The following is a 25,379-nucleotide window of genomic DNA, read 5'->3' as shown; positions in this document are numbered from 1 at the left end:
GACTATAAGTTGAGCCTTTTTTTTGTTGCAGTTTTGCTGATCCTTATATAAATAAATATATACAGTACGCATTATCCTCTATGGCCACGAGAGGGCAGCGTTAACACCAAACACCGCTAGTGCGTCACTGAAAGAGTAAAACTTCATTAAAGTACACTAATAAATTGTGATGGAACAGAGAAAGTTCCACCGCAGAATTTATAAGATCAGATTTATAAAGTATGCAGCCAAAAAAAAAAAAACAGGTATGGAGCAGCAGAGAAGAAACTAACAGACAGTTGCTGAGTCACGACAGTCCAGCAGGTGGAGAGAGGGAGCATTATCTTCCTCCAGAGTCAGAGGAATTGTTGAGAAGTGAAACTGAGGAAAAATGGATTCAGTGATCGTAAATGGGTTAGTAAACTCGTTAGTCTGTTACGTTTTTCTTCTTCAGGACTTTGAGTAAATGTAAATAGTTCTTGGATTCTGGTGAAAATAGATACAAATACCAATAAAGTTACCGAAAATAAATTCGTAACGACCGCGCTGCATTTGTTTTTTTTGTTTTTTTCCTTCTTCATTGATACAACGTATAGTCTGGAAAATACGGTACTCGTTTCCTGCTTGTTAATTATTGCTGTGTGAGTTTTTTTGTTTCTATAAATATGTCTTTTATAAAAGCAGTAGAAAACACCCATACCATGTACAGGTCATAGCAGAGAAGAGCAAGTCAAAAAACCCTGTGATTGTACGTACATTTGATAACAACATAGACATCCAACACACACACACACACACACATATACACACACATCATCGTGTATATATGTATGTGTAAGCACAGAATAACAGATACTTATATATATATATATATATATATATATATAGTACATTTCCATTCAGACCCAATTTAAGGAAGTCGTTCCAACACTGTATTGTTAGTACAATATTCCATACAGATCACAGGTGTGTGCGCGTGTGCGTGCGTGTGTGTTCCTCAAAAGGACACAACGAGTGTCGTCAGTAAAGAGTGAAAGCGTGTGGTAGTGTGCGCTCTACACCATTAGAATTACCTGAGAGACTCTGTCACGATGGGAGCCACTAGTCCACATGGTATGAGGGAGGGGGCGGGGCGGGGCGGGGGGTGAGTCCACCAATCGATGGTCGAGAACGCCATCATATTAAAACCCCTGTTGCCGTTGTGCGCGTGATCGCCTTCTGTGCAAGTCAGAACGCCAAAGTGTGTCACCACCGTGCGGCTGATTCAATTTTGTGATTGTGCGCCTCAATATATCTCTTTATATATGTTTATGTATATATTTATATCACATATCTACAGCGTGTTACTGGGCTTTGGGCAGTGCTGGCTTCTACAATGGCTGGAATATTCTAAACAAAAAAAAAATTTTTTTTTTTTATGCATCAGTAGCAGATCCTTGAGTTTCCTCCTCTGAATGTGTCTGCAGGCACAGAGATCCCTCCTGTCTTCCGTCGGCCTGTGGCTGTGGAGTGGAAGCCATGCAAAGCAGGGGAAAGAGCGCTACTCTCAGGAGGAGGAGGACGAAAACGCATACAGACCGAGAAAAAAAAAAAAGAGCAAGGGCTAAGAGGATAAAAAGGGTGGGAAAAAAACCAGGAGAAGATTTGCCCCCGGTCACTCATTAAAGGGAGGGTAGATGGGAATCTCAAAGTCGTCACTGTTAAAGTTGGCGGGCTGGTCCAGCAACGACAACACATCCTGGTTCGATGGAAAAAAACAAAACAAAACAAAAAGAAAAACTCTTAGGAATTGAAGGAGAGATAAATGAGGAGAATAGGAAATGAATTCTGGGAGACTCACAGGAAACATGTCCTGCTGGTTGCCCTGTGCGTGGGGATGCTGCTCTGCACCGCTCTGTGAGTGCTGCGGGCCCTGCCACTGAGGCCACACGGCCTCTGCTGCTCTGGATGGAAACTGAGCCCCAGATTGAGAGCCATCTGGAGCAGAGAGAGAGAGAGAGAGAGAGAGAGAGAGCAGAATGAACTAACCTGATTATCTCCACTGTTTATTTGTAAAATTCTTCAGATCAAACTTTTTAAAAAAACTTATTTAAACAAATGTACAGCCAATAATTCCACCATTAATTCAATAAAAAAATTTTTTGTATTTTTTTTCATGCTGATAATTCCATTATTCATAATATTGTGATTTAGAGGCCTAATTAAGCTAAAAAAAAATATTTTTTGTATTTTTTTTTCATGCTGATAATTCCATTATTTGGATTAAGTCACAAATATAAGTGAAACATTCACATCTACCAGCTGTGTTTTGTCTTTCTGTTCCAGCAATGTACATGCATGGCAGTGGATTTATTCCAATTAATCACGATTAATTGATAACAATCACAGTTATTTGTGATCAATTGTGAATAATAACAATCATGATGGTCAGTATTAACCCACAGAACCCCGTGTACTTGTACCGTACCGTAACCACTGGGGTTGATGTTGGCGCGAGCGTTGAGTTGTGGGTAGTCAGCGTTACTGCTGGTGGTGGGAGCGGCCCCTGTCGGCATCTGGTTGAAGGAGTTAGAGGAGCCTCCTCCATATCCACCCATGGGAGCAAAAGGTGGGGACATAGTCTTAGCTGCCTGTGGAGCCACCTGCTGGGTGGAATTGAAGAAAGCAGTCAAATAAAGAGCCTTAAAAAAATAAAAGCTTCCTAAACAAAAAAAAAAACAAACAAAGACCTTAATATTTTAGAAATGCAAAAAATGAAAAGTTCATAGGACATGGAGTTTGTCAGTGTAACAGTAGAGGAGGCAGTGATCTCCCCTGAAGGGAGCAGCTGAAGGTAAACGCCAACTCCAGCAGGAAAGATAAATATTTTTGAAGACCTTCTGCTTTAGAAAATTAGTTTTAAGAATAAATATGTGAAACATACACATACATGAAGGTAAAGCAGGGGTCGTCTGTTCAGGTCCTTCTACTAACATCACCTCCTCCAAAACAAAAACAAAAAAGTCAAACCTGCACAAATTAACAAAAATGCGAACACATCTTCCTCCCTCAGTTTAAAGTTGATATTTGGCCGATGAAGCTGATTCTGACTTGCAAAAAAAAAAAAAAAAAACGTCCGCTGCATTGACCTGACATTTCATCTTAACAGCAGCACTTTCTGTCATTACAGTGTAGGTCACCTGGTTGTTAAACTGGAGTCTGCTTCCTGCTGCACTTCCTGGCCATCCTCCTGCTGGTCCTCCGTGGAGGGGGCCGCCAGTGCTGGAGGGAGTAACTGGCTGTGGGGGTCCATTCTGCCGAGACATCGGCGCCAACATCTGTCCTGCTGACTGAGCTGGCTGTGCCATCTGTGGAGTCATGCCGACCGGCCTGCTGCGGGGGAGAAAAAAAAAAAAAAGTCAAGAGAATGAAAATGAGTGACACAGGATTGACTGTGGGGACCTGGCTGAAACAAACGGAGCATGGATGATAACTGGATCACACTGCACGTGGTTTCTGAAGGAAGGAGAATCTCATTTACAATGGACTGTTCAAAAGTCAAAGTCTGCTGAGGTACAGTAGGTGAGAGTGAAGTGAGAGAACCTCCAGGGGTCACTGTGAGCCTTCAGATCATTAACAGTCACCGTCAACTCCACTGTCTTACAACACAACCTCATTAAGTCAGATCCACAGATCATGGATCCGACACGTACTGACACGTGGTTCCGTGTTGTATCGTGTTGTCCGTCTGTCATGAGATGATAATGTATCTGGTGACTGACGTTCACTGTCTAAGGGAGAGTAAACGAAGGTCGTGTTTGTCTGACACGATCAACAGAAGAAGACAAATGTTTAAATAAGGAAATAGAAGTCGACCTCATTTACATCCTCCCCACCCCGTTCCTCTGCCTTGTTTCCACAAAGTCAAAGTCAGAAATGTCTCCAGAATATTCCATCTTACGTTTTTGGCGATTCTCTCAAACTGCTCCAGGTCTGATATTTTTCAGATTTGGACGTTGTTTTTTACTGAGAGTTTGCTTTAATTTTCTCAGTATTTTTTCAGCACAGATGTTTATAGTTTCATGGTTCATAAAAATGGACACATCTCCAACTAGAAAAGTGTTAGGGAGATTTTCAAAAATTTCAGTCCCTCGCGAATCAATAATGTGTCTAACCTTGACACATTGGCTACGTGAACTGAACAGGGACTCACCTGTGCCAGTTATACAGTTCTCTGAAAACAAAAACAAAATAAAAATCTAACGACTTCATACCTGTAGGCATCACCGGCTCTGGCTGCAGGGAAGTTGCTGGCCTGAGGATAAACCTGTGGTGAGGGTGTAGAGGTGGTGGCCATGACCTTGGTCTGATCTGGGCCTTGGAAGATAGAAGAGTAGAGTTCTTGCTTCTCCATGGTCTTACTGTGGTCTGGACCTGCAGCTGTGATGGGCTGCACCGGCTGGTTTGGTATCTGAGGAGCAGCACAAAATTATGTTCAGTCACATTCATACCAGGGCTGGTCCTTGTATAAATAATACAAAACTATTGTATTATTTAAAAAACTACATTAGATTAAATAGAAACCTGCTGCCCTCTGGGGGGAGGGGTATTAAACTCAGTATAATAGTGTAATAAAAAAAGCAGTTTAATAACCAGTTTAGACAGTAGTTGTCGAAGGTTTTGCACTAATTATAACGCAGCTCCATTCAGGTCAGACCGGGTCAAACGTTTGTTTAGTTAGTTCCACGTGAAACAAAGACATTAGTGGTTTGTGACTCGTGACTCTCCCACATTCACGTCGCCTTCTGTTTCACCGTCCAGCCAATGAGCCTCCCTCTGCCAATGCATCTGTTTGGTACCCAAGTACGAGTGTGTTGGAAACCTTCTGCGGTCTCATTAGCATATTCATGCAGCCGAGGCTGTGTTGACGTTCCGTCTGTCGTAAACAGGCTACAGTTTTGCATCCATTCACTTCTGTCCGCGTTCTCGCACATGCCGTACTTTGACAAAGCTGGACACGCCGTTGTTCCTAACATGCCGCTGTGGATCATCACTGCGGTGGTTACAGGTCAACCTAAGAGGTGTCACACTAAACCACGGGTCACCAACCACTCTGAAACTGAGAGCTACTTCATAGACCACAGTTAGTAATACGAAGAGCTACTTGTTTGACACCGACTTCCCGAACAATCTAATAATAATAATTAGTTCTGGGATGTACAGGAGTAGACACTCTTCTTACCATCGTCAAAAAAAACAAAACATATACATACATATCTATATATATACATACATACATATATATACACATACATACATATATATACATATACACATATATACATACATATACATACATATATAGATACATATATACACATATACATACATATATACACATATATACACACATATACATACACATAAGGGCTAACCTGGGGGAGGGTGATCGGTCCTGATTCATACAGTCGGTCTCTGGCGCCACCTCCCTCCAGCTCGGCCTGTTGCTGCTGCTGGAACTGCCTGTAAATATGCAGAGGGGGGTTGGGATTGTGGGTGTGAGATTATTTAAAATAGCCCGTTATCCTTGGCCTTCTAACAGTTGAGGGAGAAATCCCAACCACCTGCTGGTGAAAAGCACTCAACCCACCACCATGGCAACAAAAAAAAAAAAAAAAAAAAGGAGAAAGGAGGAGAGAAGTGCTGAGACAGACGTTGTGTCCATACTAACATGCTCCACCACCTGTTAAACCTGACCTGCTTACAACCAACTGTACATCAACAGTACAACAGAACATGCTTTTTTATTAGACCAGGTGTTTTTAATGCTACAGAAGAAGAAAAAAAACAACAAAAAAACAACAACAAATGTCTAAAAGAGCAGTGGTCTCCCATAGAGAAGCAGCCCCCGTTGTCCCATGCAGGGGAACAATACTTAGACCAGGCCTTGTCTCACCTGATGGCTACCTGCCCTGGGCTGAGCACTACAGGAGGGCTGCTCGGGCTGTTCTGGCCCAAGGACGGGGGCAACAAGCCCCCTGGGGAGGAGATGGGAGTAAGGGTATCCTGAGCGGAGTTTCTAATGCCCCCCAATTAGAGATGGGTGCAGATGGGAGAGGTGTAGGAAGACAGTGTGATCAGTCTGTGAGTGGGTTTGGTAACGTTCGTGGAGATGGGTGTGCAGGAGGACAGGTGGGTTTTTCAGACAAAATGATCATGAACTGAACAACGACATGACGTTTTATAATCACACGTAATGGAATGAAACAAACTGTGGCAACAACAGAAGTGCAACTCACTTGACGTTGACGTTGGTGCAGATAATGTACTCTATCTCCTCGGAGTACGGGTTCTGGAAGGTGAAGGAGCTGGTCCTGATCCAGATCCACTCTCTTGATTTGGCCCGGAACCGAAACATGACGGACAAAACCTGACCTTTCAGCTTCACCACCTGAGGACAAGTCAAATACTCCTGTTATGTTGAAATAAGGACAAGTAAAGACAGAGTCAAGTCTATAGACAAGATATTTGAATACTGCGAGAACCAGAGTGTATTTTAACCAGGATGAAAACACATTTAAATATACTGCTGTAGAGAACAGCTCTATACTTAACACTGCACTACTAAGGCTAATGGTATAATTGTGTTTTAAACAGTGGCTCAAAATAAAGCTTTAGATTCAGAGACGCCCAGCAGAAGTTTTAGATGTAGTTCTTGCTTTAACAAACAGAAATCTTTTTTTTTTTTTTTTACAAATAAAACCAAAAGCTCTCTCTCACTAATTCTTCTCTGTCCTGTTTCTGTGTTTCTTTAAATTCTTGTACCTGTTGGAAGCTGTCTCTAAGTAAGCCTTGGTCTTCTGGGTGAGAATACTCCAGAACATTCTTTCCAAGTAAATCCTGAACAGAAACACCATTAGACACTGGAATATTTCTGGACCAGTCCTTCTCATTCAGCAGCATGCTCGTTACCTGTGGCAGGTAGCCCACCGTGGCCATGCATCGGTGGTCTACAAAGGTGAACACGCCGAGAGTATTATGGCGCGAGATGAACTCTACTGGAACGCTGACGCTGTTCATATCCAGGTCACCTGGGCAAAAGCTCACCTGGAGAAAAAAAAAAAAGTCTAATTTTTAACATTAGCAAATTTGCTTGTTAGAAAGTTAAATGACATTAGGTAAAGAAATGATAAAACAATCACACTGTTCTTGATTTAGTCTGTTTGAAAGTAAACATTAAAATGTTAAAGAATCCTTTATTTATAAAACAACATGTGACTTGACATGAATATCACCATAACATCACCATAACATTACCTGTAATCTTCCAATGGCAACTAAACAGTAGCGACTACCCTGAGTGTTGTCCACTTCATTCTCTGTTAGTGATAGTCCTGAAACAAAACACAGAAATCAAGGCATTAGATCAGTGCGTTTTAATATGTGTAGTTTGCCCTAGGGGGCAGCAGAGTCCACCAAACAACGACAACTAACTAAAACTAAACTAGCGGACAAGAATACAAGGATGAATGACCCTACTGGAGCACTCTCTGTAATTGTGGGTGTGTTTTCTGCTCCCTGGATGAACGGCCACAATGTTTAACTTTAAAAGCCCCTGTGTGGCTTTTAAGTACAGAACAACTTGAAGAGGTAAAATGCAAATTTAAAAAAGAAAAAGACCAGTTTTTACCTGCAGGGGGCCACGACTTGATGTATCCTGTACAGTGGACCACTACATACTGGGGCTCCCCTTCTTTAGCCACTCCCAAGCCATTCCTGCGACAAAGTCAGAAATCGTAAAAATGCAATGAACTCCAACAAACGTCCCACTCAGTCATTATTTGTCTGTAATTATAGAGTTATAGAGCGGTAGTTACCTGTTTCTGTTTCTAAGGAAGTTCAGTCTGTTTGAGGCCATTGGTTCAACTGAAGTGCCGCACCTTTTAGGACAAAAAACAAAAGAAAAAAAGAAGACATCATTCAGGCGACGTGTGCCTCCTGACATGTATTATTTATAAACAGGGAGCTGCTGGTTCAACTCCTGAAGGAATCCCACCTCATTCTGCAAATGAACGACCGTCGTGCCCCCATGGTCATCCTGGCTGTAGACTGCTGGTTTTCCTTCTTCACTGTTCCTGTCTTCAAGTCTAACATCCTCCCTGTGAGAGAAGTTAGAAGGGGAGTTACATCAGTGCTGGGAGTTGATGTGGCAACAACGTTTTTGACGTTGTTCCGTGTGTGTGTGTGTTGCACCTGTGTTGTTATTCTCTGCTGTGGAGAGCTGCTCCCTGAGCTTCTCTGTGTCGTCTGGGTGGAGCTGATCGTAAAGTGAAGAGCCGAGCCAATCGGACTGTGCTTGGTTGAGGACGGGCGTGACTGAATCAGAGACAAAAACAACGCGACCGGTCTCACATGACACCACAAACAGGAAGCCATCGGCTGCCTCCAGGACGAGGTGCTTCAGCTCCTGTGGGACGGACAGAACACGAGAGGCCAAGTTGTGATCGCAGCTCACAGATGACGTCACGTTGCCCTCTGAGGTGTTGATACCTGGTCGGTGAGGAAGGACGGTTTGTACGAGCCATCCGCGCTGGTGTTGCCACTTCCTCTCAGTGACTTCATATGGGAAACTGCCATTCGCAGGATGGTTAGTTTGTCTGGTTTTCGTGCTAGAGCGCTGCATGTGGGCACCATGTCTGACAGCTCTGTGATGTAGGCCGTCATCTTGTTCCGCCTCCGTCTCTCAATCTCGCTGTGGTTCTCTCTGGAGAGAGGAAACAAAGGAGGGAGGGAGGCAGAGGTAGAGAGGATGGGGCGAATGACATGGAGTAGAGTTCAGCGTTAATATCGGCAATGTGTGTATGTGTGTCAACCAAAAAGACGAGATGGAGATGAGAGGAGGTGAGAGCAACAATGGACCCTCAAAATAAAAATAGGTGTAGGAGGTGATTTATCAAACTGACAGTGAGACAGCGAGAGTCTGGTGGTTCGAGGCCAGTCAGTGTGACAGAGAGAGCAAGTGCAGAGAGAGGAAGACCCTCTAGATATTCTGAGACGGGGACAAAAAGACAGGACAGGGGGGAAAAGATTACCAAAGTGAAAGAAGGCCCTGACTCACATACAGCACAGCAGTTAGTGACACGTATCACGGAGGTGGAGGGAAACAGAAAACCGGTTGCCTATAGAGTACAAGCACAACATCATAACAGGCACTAAAACAGACACAGACAGCTGCAAATTTTAAAAAAAAGATTTTTTTATGCTGTCAGTACGACATTGTGCCAATTTCCCGGCAGAATAGCAGAGATTGTATTGGATCAGAGCATTCAATGCTGCCGTGAACACGAGCAGGACAGGGAGCCTTCCAGAGGTGAACAGGCCATACCTGGCTAGCTTTTCCTTATCTGCATAACTCTGATCTTCTTCCAAAAACCTGGAAATGAAACCAACCCACTAAACAATGACCCAACAATAAAGACCAAAATTAAAAAAGAAAAAGAGCGGGAGAGCAACAACGAGAGAACTACACTCCCCCCCTAGCTCCTAACTCCTTAGAACCCCCCGCCCCACACACACAGGTATAAAAATACATATAGCACTTGTTCTGATCCTAATGAGGTTTCCTACCTGGCAAATCGCTCTTTGTCGTTGGAGCCACCTGTTTCGTCATCACACCTGAGGAAACAGTGTCTGTTATCTCACCTGATGATAACACTCATCTTTGCTTTACTAAGACATGCTGAGGACAAACGTACCTGAACAACTTTCCGTTTCCGTCATCATCGTCAAAGTCTGGGCTACAGGGAGGCAACAAGAGACAAAAGTGAGCATCTTCACAGGCATATCCTCAATGTTGATACAAAATCTACCGCTGCATCACACACTCACGGAGCTCGTCTCTTATTGTTCCCTTTCGGCACAACAGCTCCACCACCTGCTTGGGACCCACTTGGTCCCATACCCGGATTTGGGTCCAGTAACTCTATTAATAACACAGGCAAAGAGACACAGAGGTTAATTTCTATTGTGTCACAAGACTGTAAATGAAACTAAACACAATGACTATGCATTCGTACCACAGATCTAAAAAAAAGGGAAACAACTCACAAGACAGTGTGTAAAAGTTAGCTTTTGGATTAAACATAACCATATGAACAGTCTCCAGATAATGTGAGAAATTAGATTTATAAGTATTTGCAATGCATCAAGTTACACTACAGTATTACAATCAGCATATCTGTAAAAAGAAAGAACAAAAAATTATCTGAATGATGTTACGATAGGAACTGGTTGCTCCCTAAAGTTCACAACAAATTCAAGTCGGCTGACAGGCAGAAGACAAAGATTTTAATATTTCAACATCGCATCGAACAAAAGCACGTGTCTACGTAAACTGTTTTAAAGGTTTATGGATAGTTATGTCAGAGCCTAAGATGGGTATTTAAAAAAAATTCTATTGACAATGAAAGCGAACTTGGAAAGAAGATAACAAAAAGTCACAATTTATACCACACACATTATTCCAGCCCTATCTGATAAAACACGTCATACAGGTATTGGAATCAGATATAAAATATTCGTAAAGAAATATTTGTTTGCTAGATTGTCTACTGGTTAAATAAATCATATTTTAATTTTTCCAGTTTCATTTGAAAATGAAACAATCAATGTACCAGCTTCAACATCTGAAAAATTGATTCCGTGAGAAGAATATTTCATTATTTACGTATAAAAAGTGCAGAATTGAATAGCATTGGTGTCTCTGGTCAACATTGAAATATATGGCTGTATGAACTGTACACAGGTCTGAGGTGACATCACTTTCTCGCCGTGTATAATGTGTTATCCTGCCGTACGTTTAATGACGTTTTAACAAATTAAAGGTGAAACCCTAGCTGACACAATGACAGACATACAACATGTCACTTCCTATATATATTCCTAATAAAAACGCAAAAGCCTAGCGTTCAAGCTGCCACTTCATATGCACCATTTTTCTATTTTATATCTGTCTGAGTTTCTGTCTTGTATAAATGAGAGGATCTACATGAAGTGATCCAAACGCAGTTAGCAGGCTAGCATGTCAGAGGGCTAACACTTGTGCAATAACTGTCCGCCAGTGGCACTGGCTCTGCTGCTAAGCTAAGTTAGCTCCTGTTGTCACGCTATCTTTAGAAAGTGTCCGTTTCTAATCCTGGCGACACAAAACACACAAAAACCAACTGTCATCCGCGTGCTTTTTAAGCGAACTAATATCTTTGCAACTTTTCCGGCACTCACCTGCGTTCACCGAGGACATATCCAACTGAAATAATATAAACAAACAACTTCGGCTGCTATGAAAAAAAAAAAATCGTCAAGCCCCCCGGCCCCTCCCCCTCGCTAGCTAGCTACAGGCTAACCAGTGGCCCGCTGATTTCCTCACGACTTTACAGAGTTTGACAATAAGGCGGAAGCCACGCCCTGGTTCCCTCAAAAAAAAGAAGACTAAACCTCCAGGACACTCCAGACGCGGTGTCGCCTTCTCTCATTCAGTGACCGTTTCCTTGTTTTGTCCTGATTTAAAGCCCCGCTTATGTTTAAGATGGCGTACACGGCTGGCGGCTCAAAGCATTTTTTTTTTGTGTTTTCTTTCCTGCGCTCTCTATTGGGCGTCACATCAGCCGGATGCGAAGTGACGCGACGTGTAGGGCAATCCATGCGGGGCTCCGCCCAATCTATGTATCACTCCGCCCCACCAACGGCAGCAGCAGCTGTCACCACAGGCTCAAGGGTATTATGAGCGACTTTTGGCTCAATTTTTTTTCTTTAAGTTCACTTGGAAATAATGAATTCCGGGGGTTGTGGATTTCAGGATTGGTTATAGAAAATGTAATGGTTTAATTAGGTATTTTCACGTTCGTCATGTCTCCTTTATGAAACATTATTTGAAACGTTTATTCACCACCGTGTCCCTTCATGGGCCCCGTAAGAAGCAAATAAACATTAAAAAAAATCATGAAATAACCAATATTAATTCACAAAGCATGATTAATAGCTCCAACTCAGGCATTTACCAATGTAAAAGGCATTTTGCGTGTGTTAAACGTATCAAATACACGTAGTTACTTTATTATAAACCTGGAAAATCTTTGCTTTAGATTACTGTCTTAAAACAGATTTACTACTAGAATTACTTTTCCAGGACATTTGTTAAAATGTAGAAAGTAAATTAAAGTAAATGGTCAAACAAACACACACTCTTTACATGTTGTCATTGTGATTCAAGATCTTTGATTTAATTATTAATAACAATACTTAGGCATCATTAAACAAAAAAACAAACAAAACAAACAAAAAAAAAAACAATACAAAATAACACTGTAATTAGGGCACCACTGTTTCTTCCGTGTCACCGTAGAGGAGAGGTTGCTGGTTGGTCTGGGCGAGTAAAAGAACGTGTTTAGTGGAATGACGGTGACTTTGAAAAAGGAGAGTAAAAGCCGGAGAAAGGAGCGGTGTTAGTGAGGCGACGGTGAAGATGGAAGCGCTCTTCTTAGGTTTGAATCTAGCAGAACAAAGAGGAGGCAGGAAAAAAAGAAGAAGAAGAAGAAGGAGAGAAGGCAAAGACACAGAAAAGGAAGAGAGAATCCCACATGTTACAGATAAGGCACTTGACATACAACAATTTAAAGCATCACAATATATCCAACACTGACTTTGTGTTAATACCTCACAATAATCTCAGATTAAAAACAAGAGAGAAAGGCAACCCAAATTTAAAATTCTACCACAAAACAGAAAAAAAAGGAAACACCTGTAAACCCGTTTTATAAAGATAATCATACTTAAATTAATCCACTTGGAACAAGAGTAGAACATCTGCTGGGGTTAAATCAGAAAACCCAGGCTGTTAGGCAGTGAATTGAAAAAATTAAAAAAAAAAAAAAAACAGAAAAAGAAATGTGGAGCTGGAACAACCGGTGCTGGCTATTTCACTTGAATAAAGCTCCTTTATTTAACAGAGAAATTCTTCTTGGCAAATATTCGATGGACCGACTTCTCACTGGTGCTTTCATCACGTTGAGCCACAACCTGATTCATCCGCAGCAGTGAGGGATAGTCCATTCAACTTCATTAAAAACCATACGGACGCTGAGCTTATCGTCGCAGTGCCAATGTGCCGAGCACCCGAGTCTGAGTCGAAGTGGCAGCGAAACCAGTTAAGATTGACAACCTCACCGAGTCTTACATCACTTTTAAAGCTTGAAGGATCCAAAAACTACAATCAAAACAGAAAGTAATTTTTTTTTCTTTGTAGCTGTGAATTTAAAATACTAAAAACACATGGATATTTTATACCTTAAAAGGCAGATCGCCTTGAAAATGGCAAATACTACAGCCTCCTGTATATTAATATATATTACACTGTACATGACACGGTTTAAGAGACACTGTATGTTTGTGCAAAGACACTGCAACAGCTGAACATACGCATTCTTGCATAGACAACAGCAGGACGACGAATGCCCTGGTGTTTTCACGTTCACAAATTCTCACTTTCACGGTTTGTTTGTTTTTTTTATAAAACAAAACGGAAAAAAACAAAGAAATAAAGCGACACGATTTTTAAAGCGTAAAAGCTACAAAAATGATTTTTTTTGGACATCAATTAGCTGGATCTAAGGCACAGTTAGAACAAGAAAGCTAAAGTAGAAGCAGCATCACCTCCACACGTGTTCTCTCCACACTTTGGTCCTCTCCGTTTTCTCCCTTATGGAGCTGATATCCTGCACAGTCATGATTAGGTTATTTTCTAAGGACAAAAAGCACAGAAAAAAAACAAACCCTCCTGGTGTTTTTTATAACACATTCACTGGATCTGGACGCTCTCTCCACGTCTGAAAGCTCCGACTGACGGCTGTTAGTGTGGTGTTTGTGTCCTGCAAAGATGTTAGTGTCTAGTTTTCTCAGGATACCTGGTGTTGTGATTTTTTGTTGTTGTTGGGAATGACTTTCCCCCTCCGTACCTCCCGATCACCCGTCTGTCCCCTCCGCTCCCCAAACAGCAGGATACTGTTGGGAGTCCTTGTCACTGTCCTTCGTTACGGACGTGTTCATTCTGTCTTCCTGTGGTTGTTGTTGTGGACCGCGTAACCGTTCAGCAACGGTCCATTTTTCACCACTTTACCGTCCATCTTCTTCTTCTCTTCCTCCTCCTCGTCTTCTGATTCATCCGTTTCATCCTTGTCGCTCCTCTCGTCGTCCACCTTTTCCTGCAGAGAAGAAGAGGAGAGTGAGTTTGAAGGACCGTTAAATCTCACAGGAGAGTTTGTCTTTGACTGTAGCAGCAGGACAACAATCACTGCAGAAAGCTAAAAGTAGGCCGACCAGCGTCACAGAACCTGTTCTGTGGGAGGATCCGACGACACTGTTGTTCACACGCTGCCTGTAAATTGATTGTGTTTTTCTTTCTTTTTAACTGATGTGTTTTTATTTTCCTTGTTTCAATTATTATTGTGTTTTTTTCCACATCTTTGAATGCAGCATCACAATGTCAATGTCAATGTTTGAAACATCACAATGTCAACAACCAATGATAATTGTACGTTTGCCTACATTGTTGGTGAGGAAGCGGATTGCTATACGCAGGATGAGGACCGCCCAGAAGATGTGCAGACACTGCAGCGTCATCAGGAGTCCGTTGAAGAAGTAGTAGCCAAAAAAGGGCCTGTAGACGGTGACTGGATACACCCAGGTGCAGTAGATGATACTGCAACAGAGGAACAGTACTGATTAGGACGCCTGTCCAAAAAAAAAAAAAAAAAAATCAGATTTAATTTAATTTAAATCAAAAGTGATATGTCTATACCGGAATGGAAAGATGAAGAGACGAGTGACGATGAAGACTGCAGCAAATACGATGAAGATGTAGTTACAGGCGTTACGCCACCCAGCATAGTTGAACATCTTTGCAGACTGTAGGTCAGAAGAACAACGTGGTTATAAGAACGAGTCTGTTCCAGTAACGGATAATAATTCAGTGGCTCGTTCGTTCTCCATTAAACCAAGGCAACCTATTTGTTGTTTCCACCACTAGATGGCAGTGCACTGCCACCCTAAATTATACGCCTGACTGAAGTACTGAAGTAAAGCACCAAACACCAATACAGTATCTAAACAGTATTATGTTTCATTAATAATTCATTATGCTCAAATACATTTGAGGATAAATGACCCTGGCAGTGCAATAATCCCATTTAATCTGTGTAATCTGCTCAATCTGTGTAATATTCAGTCAATATTTTTACAATCCCTGATTTGCTGTGTCATGTTCTGGTATATAATACTCAAATATGTGCAGTATTTCAGCCTGATGCAGGTATTTCACTCCATGGAGGATTTTATTAAACATAAATAAACATTATATATATTTATATATTTATATATGGTTGTTTTATTTATTTACTTTTTACATATTTATCACAGAATATACATGTTGTTTATCTTAAAACGCTGGAGCAGCTGTAACAACAACCCCTTCCCCTCGATGATCCTGATGTTTCTGGTTGTGTAACACGGCCGTCTGCCTAATGTTGGAGGTTCTTGGTTATAAAACGTCACACTTGAACCAGGACTTACCTCCAGAAAGTAATCGGAGGAGTCGTGCACGAGCATGATGAGAGTTCCAGCACGGATGTAGTTCACACACCAGGAGAAGCTGATGAGGAGGATGGTGGCCACGTGGTGGACGATCTGCTCCTTGAAGTCCTTGACAACAGAACATGGTGGAGACAGACATGGTTATTGGTCAGAGCCCAGAGCGTGACGCTGCTTACATGTGTCAGGGGATTTTCCTTGGTAAGATTATGGCTTTGGCGCCCCCTGTCGCCCTAATAAAAATGTCTTTAAAGGTTACAACATCGCCCCCTCCAGCAGATAGCACTCCAGTCAGTGTTTCCAAAATTTTTTTTGAGCTGTGGCACATATTTTATCTTTGAAAAATCTGGGCCCGTTTAGTTGCACACAAAGCTGTTATGCTCACAGGAATTGAAAAAAGACACAGGAAAAGGCTTCTTCAACAGCTCTGAGTCTCTCTCTTCTTTTAAGTTTTAACTGCTGCCACCTAGTGAAGGAGTATATAACTGCTCTGCTTGTCACTGCCCCGAGGACAAATGAAAACAAATTAAATGCGATAAATAAGTAATAGTTTTCAGATCAATTCATTGAAATTGGACAATTTCCCACATCACACCTGATGAGTGTGGAGTCCAGAAAAGAAAAAAAAACAGGCTGACTAAGAGCTTCCACCACCAGGCCGTCAGGCTCTTCAACTTCTCCCATTAATGATGGTATTTATTGACTAATCTCTTGTACAAAACACGGTGCGGTTTAAATCTCTTGACCTTTGATCGACCGTCACTTCTTCTCTGTAAAAATGTCTCTGTTGCTTCATATTCAGTGTGAATTTTCTCTCAATTTTTTTTGTAGCTAAGATTTTCATAGGCTGTTGTGTTTGGTGCCAAATATTGATATTTTATTCAAATTTGAGGACACAAAATCATTAATTTTAACAGGCTTAACGAAGATACCTACGTGAGTCATTTGTAATGAGGCTAAAATTAGAATCTAATACATTTGTCGGAGCAGAAGTGATTTATTTGGTGACTGTGTTAATGTATTGTGTTGTGTTGCTCCAGGATCAGCTAGTGTTGTTTTGGCGACAACGTCCTGGCGGCGCTCAGTTGGCTGTGCCGGAGTAAAGTCCAAATGTTCACACACATCTAAACCATGTGTAACACAGGTCTAATGTTCAACCGCGGCCGCTGCCAAATGTCAAATGACCTGAGTGAACAGCAGACGCAGGTGTCAAAGGTGAGTGTGACATCATCACAGTGTGGAGGTTGACTCACTTTACGCTTCACGTCCGAGGCCACGCTGAAGAGCAGAGAGCTGTAGAACCCCAGCTCTATCATGTAGTACCAGTACTGTGACGGCAGCAGAGTCTGCAGAGAGGAAGAAAAATATACACAGTGATATATGTGAGTCATACGAATAACAATAACCATGAACATGACGCAGCTTTATTATTAGTTATTCTTCGTGGGCCACAACACAAATACGGTCCCATACTTCTGCTATTGTCAATCTTTCACATATCAGGTGAAATATACTGTATGTATCATGACTATAAGTCGCTCCGGAGTATGAGTAGCACCAGTGCCCTCTAGTGGCTGTCAGTGTAAAAATATCGAACATGTAAATTTTCAGTGGTACAGGAGTAGCAGACACTGGTACAAAAGCCTAGAGTGCCCTCTAGCGGCTGCAGAGTAAAAAAATAATAAAACTTATATTTTAATATATGTCGCATACCTAGCCAAAGGATGAAAAAAATGCGAAATATAGTTAAAAAATACAGTACATATATTTATATAAATATATATGCACTAATACATGTATATGTATCAATGTGTGTTGATATATATATATATGTGTATTGTCTTGTGTTTTTGGCTTTCATTGTGACTCGCAGGTGTATGTCAGACTTGTCTGTTGTGTTTATGTCCCAGATTATGATGTTACCACTGTGTTAGCGTCGGTGAGCGACACGGATCCTTATGTGCAGTATGTGAGTTATGACTTATAGCAATTACTGAGTTATGTCCCACCGTGGGAACGGAACTCAACAACACAGATGTCGAGGACACATTCATATATATATATATGTACGTGTATGTATTTGTATTTAATCATTATATATGTGAATAGATATCAGATGGAACTGCTGGACCATGTAAGTTACAGCTTCATTTGTGCTGCGTCAGCAGGGACCTGAATCGGTTCTGATGCACTGATAGTGTGTAACACGTTCATCTCGGAGACGTACCAGCACAGGGAAGCCCTGCCACATCTCCTTCAGGTCGTACAGCCAGGGTTTCTGAAAGCACAGAGGGGGAGTGAGGCTGAGAGCGATACGGAACAACAATGTGTGTATTTAAAGAGCATTAGCCGGCTCAGCATGACAGTGAGTCACTGCTGACAGTGTGGAAGGTGAGGTTCACGCAGCAGACGGCACATTCTCATGGACACTGTGCCAGTTCATGAGAGGCCACAGACAGTCACACAAATATGAAGGCATGACATGAGAAGGAGGAAGAGGAAGAGGAGGAGGAGGAGGAGGAGGTGAAGACAATGTTCCAGCTCTGGTACTCACATCAATGAGGGCGGCCAGGCCAGCAATGAAAGCAAGAAGGTAAAAGGTAAATCTCCAACTGCAAGAGAACATACACATATACAGAAACACACTGTGTATTCAGTCCAGGAGGGAAAAACAAAACACACACATCAGTTCAACCAGATTAATGAGTCACACAGAAGAATGGACACTGGACAGACAGAGACAGAGGCTGAGTGGACAGATGAAGACCAGGGTGGTGGACTACGCTGGGAATGTCAAACTAGGACACACACAGAGAGGGGGAGAGAGAGGGAGAGAGAGAGAGAGAGGGAGAGAGAGAGACAACACTCTCACTGCTTTCTCACTTTCACCTGATACAACAACAGTCACGTGTATTTTCCGCTCTTTCGTCTAAAATTAGACGTACAGGCAGCAGGAAAAGAAACAGGGAAGAAGAAAAAAAAAGAAAAGAAAAAAACAGTCAGAATGTACAAGAAAAAAAAACCCATGAAAGAAAAGACACGGGCGGGGAGACAAACAATAGACTGATTCAGAGGAGAAATGTCTCGTCATGGACACGATGACCAGAGAGGAAGAGACATGAACACTGCCCTGCATACACTCAGCCTCGTGTGTTATACTGTAGAGTTGGATCATACTGTTGATCTCAGTACATATGGTTGTACGTGTATATATATATATCGTAATATATATATACGTACAAACGTTCTATATATACACACTGTATGTATATATATATATTGTATTTATATACAGTATATATGTATATATAGTGTATAAATATATAGTATATGCACATATACAGTACATATACACATATACACTGTATATATATGTGTACACAAATATTTATATACAGTATCTATATATACAAAGAAATATATATACACAAACATATACATATACCTATACACATGTATACACACACACAAATACACATATATATAGTATATGCACATACACTGTACAGAATACATGCATATACATATACACATACACAAGTATGTACGCACGCAATTATAAATATATACACATACATATACCAACATAAACAAATATATACACACATACATACATGTATATGTTTTTTTTTTTTCGGGGGTGGTGGGGTGGGGGGTTCTACTTCCATGTCAGAACATTTAACGTCCGTTGCAGTTTGAACTGTTCCTGAATCAGTGTTGACAGTGTTGGTCTGAACTCATTTCATGGAAACAAATTTCCCACAGTTCAGCGTCAGTTCAACGAATGGATTTGAAATACTACTTCTAAACCACAGCCAATTAGAATTCTCTCGTCCTCTAGGGCGGGGCCTTCTGACACGGCGGGGCCTGACACCACAGTTGACCATGGTGGACTGTCCTGATTGGACCAAGACTGTGATGATGATTACACACCCCACCTGTCCTGAGGTTGTGGTTTTGTCTCTGCTGGTCCATGTATAATGGAGCAGAGACTACAGACGCAGCAGCAGCAGCAGAGCGGCCTCCTAATGAGTCCATGATATAAATATAACATAGAGGACCTGGTCTGCTGTCAGACACGTCCTCATACTGAGGGGAAACCTCCGCACCACTCCACAAAGACACAGGGACTCTGTTTACCTGGCTTCTCGAAATTTTTTGAGCAAACTTGGTCTGTCCTGGTTCCTCCGTCGTCTGAACCAGCGCTGCACCTGTCGCTCAGAGCAGCCCGTCTGCTTGCTGAGACTCAGTATGGAAGTCTGAGGTACAAAAAAAGAAGAAGAAACAGGTTCAGGTTTGAAGTTTTTTTGAACACGTGACGGGGGCTGATTTGAACACACACACACACCTGTGTGGGGTTCTTGGTGGTTTTACAGTAGTAGGACTCCAGTGTTGGGTTGTGAGGGGCTTTGAGTCGTACCGTCTCCTTCACCCCCAGTAGTGAGGCCAGAGGTGTAGCCACCGTCCTGCGGGTGAAAACAAACCACGGTCAGACACGACTGGACCAATAAATCAACCTGGAAACAAGTAGGAACAAAACCATCTGGAGAAACGTTACTGCTTTAGCTAAACATACAAAATGTAAATTATTATATATATATATACACAGACACATATTTACATATATATAAGAGAAACATTATATAACAATATAACTCTATATATTTATACTGTAAATATACACTAACAACATATATAAATATATATATATATATATTTATGCCGTTTCATATATACATATATAGTGACAGAATTTACCAGTGAAGAATATGTAAAATATATGGGGAAACAAATACATTATATTTACGAATACACTAAACCAGATTTAAAAAATATACTGTATATATATTTGCACATGCATATATATGTATATATGCATATATACACAATATATAAACATATTTATACATATACAGTATACACAATATATAACCACACACATATGTTTATATATATATGTATACATACACACACATATATATACATTACATACATACACCTATAGGGAACAGTACTGTCATTTAGTGTTTTGTCTCTCACTGCTTTGAATATTTCCAGTTTATGATTGTGATGCTCAGAGACCCATGAGTACTAGTATCAGCAGCAGCAGTAGTACTAGCAGTAGCGGTAGTAGTACTAGCAGTAGCGGTAATATTAATATCAACAGTAATGATAATTAATGACATGAATCGTTCAGACAGACTGATGTTCACAGAAGTGCAGCTGATTGTGGGACTGAATTTTCCAGTTTGCCGACTTCATCAATTTACAAGAAACAGTTAGCAGTTAAAAAACTCTGAGCTTGTGATGATCTTTATTCCATGAGATTGTTACTGCTTACGGGAAACGCGGTATCTGTACTCTGTTCAGAAAAGTTTGCTGAAGAAAAAAAATAAAACAAAGAGGAAATGAAAGTGTTTTTAATCGTTATGTGACCAACTTAATAATGACTGTTGAGCTGCTGCACAGCTGTTGTTGACATTAGCGCCGTCGCTACGGCAAACAACGATCTCAAACTGCCAGAACTGAAGGGTTCAATGGTTCAATTCTGTCACTGCTGGTTTGAGCAGCAGACTGGGGGAGAGAGGGATGAAAAGAAAGGAAAACAGGGGGGGGTGATGATGGAGGGGTTGTTCTCATGCAGCTCTTCACCACAGACATGTCAGTAGATACAGTATGAGCTGTGTTGTGTCTGTAGACACTCCGGGCCGTCCACAGGGTGAACGTAAAAACATCACTGACCTCTCGAAGATCTGACGGATGATGAGGAACAAGATGGCAATCGGTAACGCCACCCACAAATCGCTGGCTTTGGCGTACACCCGTCCATCCCGGTCCTCCAGGTCGGCCCAGCCCAGACCCTCAGGGAACCACAGCTGCTCCTGCCAGAACCACTCACTGAGCTGTGTCAGCATCCTGCCAACAAAACACACCAGCGCCGGTTAGCAGCAGTTAGCATGGGTTAGCAGCAGTTAGCACACGGCTAATATTACACCTTTGTGAAGTAAAGAACAGCAGCAGAGATAGTAATATTAAGTACATGGTACTTCTTAGCACTCAAGTAGAAAGTACAACAGAGCTACTTCTTAATACCAAATATAAAAATACCACAATACAATACTGGTATTACTATAGGTATTTCCGAGTGTATAAAGTACAACACATTTCAAAGTAAAACATACTGCAGAGAGATTTCTGATTATCCAAACTTGAAATAAAAAGTTCAGCACAAAGATTCTTTGAAATGCACGTGTCAAACTGAAGGCCCGTGGACCAAACCCGGCCCATCAAATCTTCTTATGTGGCCCACCAGGCCTTCAGGTGTATGGTTGACTTATGGTCTGTATTAATGTGTATTGATCGGTTGATTGCAATTGGCAAATACTTTGTGTGCAACAAATGCATTGTGGGTAACAAATGCATTGTGGGTAACTCACAATTTTACTCCTCTAATTCCATTTTTTATTTATTTTTTAAGACATGGCCAAGATTCTTTTTCTTGATGTTATGATTTTGAATTTAAATTTCTAATTTATTTGAATGAGGGAAAAACTTCATTTCTGATTCAAGTATCATAAGTACTAGACAGTCAACTTTGACTGAGTCAAAGTCCAGCTGGTTCTTATCATCATCATCGCTGAGACGTGTATAAATAAATGATAACTGCAGCTGTTGGACTGGTCCGGGCCTGGAGTCAGGGAGTGTCTGAGAGGAGAGCTGATCTGGGACCATCTGAACCACGTGAGTCATGATTCATCCATATGTCCAGAGCTGTGGGGGGTGCACGTACATACTCTGTAGTCCCCAAGCACATTCTGCAGACCCTCCCTCCCTCTCTCCGCCCCCCCACCTCCTGCTCGCTGCAGCTGTAAATGCCAAAACCATGTAAGTGCTTCACGTCCACAGCCAGTCCCTGCCGGTTCTCCACATCCACAGCTTAAACATCATTATAACTATTGATCACTGTGATGAAGAACTGACTGTCAATATATCAATACACCCACACTCTTCAATGTCTTTGAATACAATTGGCTTTAATTGTTTGAAAACGTTTAAGTGCTATTTATTAATCTGACTGTAAAATTCTTCAATTAAAAATCCATGTACTTCATGTACAGTATAATCAATACTACAATACAGCAGCGCGGTCTACTGCGTTCAGCCAAGTACAGTATACAGAGAAGATCATTTATTCCTTATACGTCTATAAACATATTCACCAGACCAACACACACCTTACTATTTAATAGCCCCACCCAGTGGTAATTTAAGTCAACGCTGCACCTACACAAATACACACCCACAGCAGCAACATATAAAAGCTATATTTAACCACTAAGTGACTCAACCCCATGTCCAAATGGGAATCAGATTCCCCTGCGCACCACTAGGTGGAGAACGTGTACCAACATGTGTTACGCAAACCTTACATTGTGAACCATTGTTCTAAGAAACAAAGTTTGGCATCTTAAAAAAACAAAAGTGATGGTTAACACTCACAACAAAGTGCTGATGAAGGCACACGTGGACAAATGATGTGAGGTCAACCGTTTGATTCCCAGCATGCTCTTCCAGGTTTTTTTTTCTGAATACTCCAAAGAAGTAGAAAAGATACTTTATTGTCATAGTACATGATATTGCATTTGACCCATCACCAAAACCATGGCGGGCGGGGGATTCAAACCAGCACCAAAAACTACCAAACTTCTAGGTCCGACTGTTCAGGCTTCATCTAAAAATATATATATTTTTAAAAACACCTAAAGTATTGCTTAAATATTCCTTAAATATCATATTATATCTTGATATAATAAATACATGGTTCGACGTCACAGTAAACACTGTCTGCATATCTGTATTTTTTTTATTTTGGTAAAATGTCTGATTTATTTAAATCCACTAATAATAATAATAATAATAATAAAAACTGTTGCCTAATAATGTGAAAGCTTTATTTATTTATCTCGAGGAAAACTGATAACATCTGTAACAACATGCTGTTTATCTTTTTCGTTTTCATCTAAGCTTTTCTTCTTTGTTTTGATGAACTACTGTAGGTAGCGGGGGAATCGAACCCTCCACATAACCCCCAGCAGCACCGGCTCTCGTGGATCTCCTTGGCCCTAACTCTACTCTTACTTACATTTACGGGGTTAGATCAACAGGAACTTGATGCGGTTTTATCTGATTGTTATCATTACAAGGACGCGGCGGTTTTGTGGTTCGTGCTAGCTATATGCTAACATTTAGCATCGCCATCAGGTCCAGCAGCGCAGACGAACCGAACCGAGACGAAAATACCAATCATCAAAAACGTCACGCTGAGATGCTCTGACGTCACTCTCGCTACAGCATCATTCTACTACACATTTACGACAGTCGACTGCTGCCGGTGGCTGCAGGCTGCATCTCTGACGGCTCTCCGCCACAACCACAGCCAGTCCTCGGTCTGACCGGGGAGTGCGTGGCCTGTGCGGAGAAATAAGCTCCACGTACCCAGGATATGTCTTCGTGATCCGGCTTCACCGAGCCTACCATCTGCCGTTACCTCAGCCGGGTCCCGTCACAGAGAAAGTCCTTTCACGGCTCCAGTGGAATCCCGGTTATCGGGCTCGACAAAACCATGAGCTGCTGCTGATCAAAGTTGCCTCTGTTGACTCGGGGATTTTCCGGGAGCAGAAACTGTGGAGCTCCTCAATGAGAGGCGTGTACTGTACGATCATTATATTAATTACGGTAATTACACCCTGCAATTGGTAACGAGCGTGTATAAATGTGACACCGTGTGCACATCCGATAACCATTATCACAGAGAAGACGACACCCGACGTTTCCAAACCTTTTCTCAAAGCAATTACAGATTGATACAATCAACCTCTGGTATGCAGACCAGTCCTGGTCAACACAGCGCCCTCTGGATTTTTTCTATATGGTGGAAGAAGTGGTTTACACACGTGCCTTACAGCAAGGAAATCACTGGTAACAGGTTCGATCCCCCTCCCCTCCCCCAATGTAGTGTCACACAGTTAATCTAATCTGATCACAGTAAAAAAAAGAAAAGAAAAGATGTCCACGTGAGGGTCTTTTCATCTGTGTCCTGATTGGCTGATTGTACAAAATAGACAGATCAACTTTCAGTGTGGGTGGGCCTATATACTCGTTGCCCATAGGTTAAATAATAATCTAATCTAAATGGTTGTTTGTCTCTGTATGTGGCTTCATGATGGACTAACCAGAGTTTAGCCCCGCCTCCCAGGTGATAACTGCAAGGGATTGGTTCAAGGCACTGACGCTAAAATGCCACACTTGACTAAATTTAGAGTTAAAAGATGGATGAAAATATAATAGACTTTAACATCGCTGGTTCAAATCCCAGTCCTGGCGCACGAATGGTGGATAAGGAAGCACCAAAACGTAACCAGGTGAAGGAAAAGTGCAGCGACAGTTTTAGTTCACATGGACCAAAGAAGTGAAATAAAAATAAAGAATGATTGAAGACACGTGTCCACTAAATCTCCACTCCTTAGCAACATCCGCTAACTGTTTCTAAAACTACCATCGGAGCTCGTTTTAATCCGACCTCAAGGGAAAAACTTGATGCACGTGACTGGTGAAGACAGATGAATATGTCAGCTGTCCTCCGCACCGTGTCCTGTTAGTCATAGTTCCCTGTTTCCTGTTGCAACCGCACGTTTTCTGAAGCTCTGGGCCTGGGTCTGTGTCAGGAAGCCTGGACATCAGGCAAAAACATTTAAAAAAACAAAAAAAACTGAGCTTCTAAG

The 25,379-nt window shown here is 41.7% G+C and overlaps 2 protein-coding genes across 8 annotated transcripts in view; both read right to left on the bottom strand.

The window, feature by feature from the left end:
* Positions 1–419: 419 nt before the first annotated feature.
* arnt (aryl hydrocarbon receptor nuclear translocator) lies at positions 420–12,611 on the bottom strand. 6 transcript variants are annotated; one of them, XM_025061803.1, is made up of 21 exons: positions 11,239–12,611; positions 9,847–9,940; positions 9,714–9,755; positions 9,586–9,633; positions 9,344–9,391; positions 8,509–8,722; positions 8,212–8,425; positions 8,015–8,117; positions 7,836–7,898; positions 7,649–7,734; positions 7,276–7,352; positions 6,931–7,065; positions 6,784–6,858; positions 6,258–6,409; positions 5,915–6,037; positions 5,394–5,481; positions 4,233–4,429; positions 3,159–3,351; positions 2,447–2,624; positions 1,820–1,956; positions 420–1,717 (listed from the first exon to the last, which is right to left on the bottom strand). In XM_025061803.1, exons 1-21 carry the CDS (start codon positions 11,255–11,257, stop codon positions 1,634–1,636), a joined length of 2,370 nt encoding a protein of 789 aa, XP_024917571.1. In that variant the 5' UTR covers positions 11,258–12,611; the 3' UTR covers positions 420–1,633. The 6 variants fall into 6 exon arrangements, with proteins under 6 accessions (XP_024917571.1, XP_024917572.1, XP_024917573.1 ...); XM_025061804.1 differs by having other exon boundaries at positions 2,447–2,621; XM_025061805.1 differs by lacking the exon at positions 5,915–6,037.
* Positions 12,612–13,938: 1,327 nt separating this feature from the next.
* The window catches only part of cers2b (ceramide synthase 2b), a 15,307-nt gene continuing 3,866 nt past the window's right edge, over positions 13,939–25,379 (bottom strand). The window contains exons 1-11 of one of the 2 annotated variants that reach the window (XM_025061806.1): positions 23,098–23,431; positions 21,340–21,513; positions 19,946–20,063; positions 19,738–19,856; positions 18,152–18,209; positions 17,825–17,875; positions 16,851–16,943; positions 15,580–15,708; positions 14,810–14,916; positions 14,557–14,710; positions 13,939–14,213 (exon numbers count right to left, since the gene is read on the bottom strand). In XM_025061806.1, the coding sequence (XP_024917574.1) occupies positions 14,055–14,213; positions 14,557–14,710; positions 14,810–14,916; positions 15,580–15,708; positions 16,851–16,943; positions 17,825–17,875; positions 18,152–18,209; positions 19,738–19,856; positions 19,946–20,063; positions 21,340–21,513; positions 23,098–23,162 (1,227 nt within the window). In that variant the 5' untranslated portion in view covers positions 23,163–23,431 and the 3' untranslated portion in view covers positions 13,939–14,054. Of the gene's footprint in view, positions 14,214–14,556; positions 14,711–14,809; positions 14,917–15,579; positions 15,709–16,850; positions 16,944–17,824; positions 17,876–18,151; positions 18,210–19,737; positions 19,857–19,945; positions 20,064–21,339; positions 21,514–23,097; positions 23,432–25,379 lie in introns of those variants that run through there. The other variant, XM_008323201.3, reaches the window with a different exon arrangement.

This window comes from Cynoglossus semilaevis, chromosome 13 (assembly GCF_000523025.1).
Source record: "Cynoglossus semilaevis isolate Cse_v1.0 chromosome 13, Cse_v1.0, whole genome shotgun sequence".
Taxonomy (NCBI): Eukaryota; Metazoa; Chordata; class Actinopteri; order Pleuronectiformes; family Cynoglossidae; genus Cynoglossus; species Cynoglossus semilaevis.
This window is presented reverse-complemented; position numbering and strand designations above follow the sequence as displayed.

Excerpts from the sequence above, each read along its gene's own strand:
- arnt (XM_025061803.1), bottom strand. Across the intron at positions 9,392-9,585 it reads GACAAAGAGCGATTTGCCAG|GTTTTTGGAAGAAGATCAGA; the intron begins GTAGGAAACCTC and ends TTTCATTTCCAG. Across the intron at positions 1,957-2,446 it reads CATCAACCCCAGTGGTTACG|ATGGCTCTCAATCTGGGGCT; the intron begins GTACGGTACAAG and ends TCTCTGCTCCAG.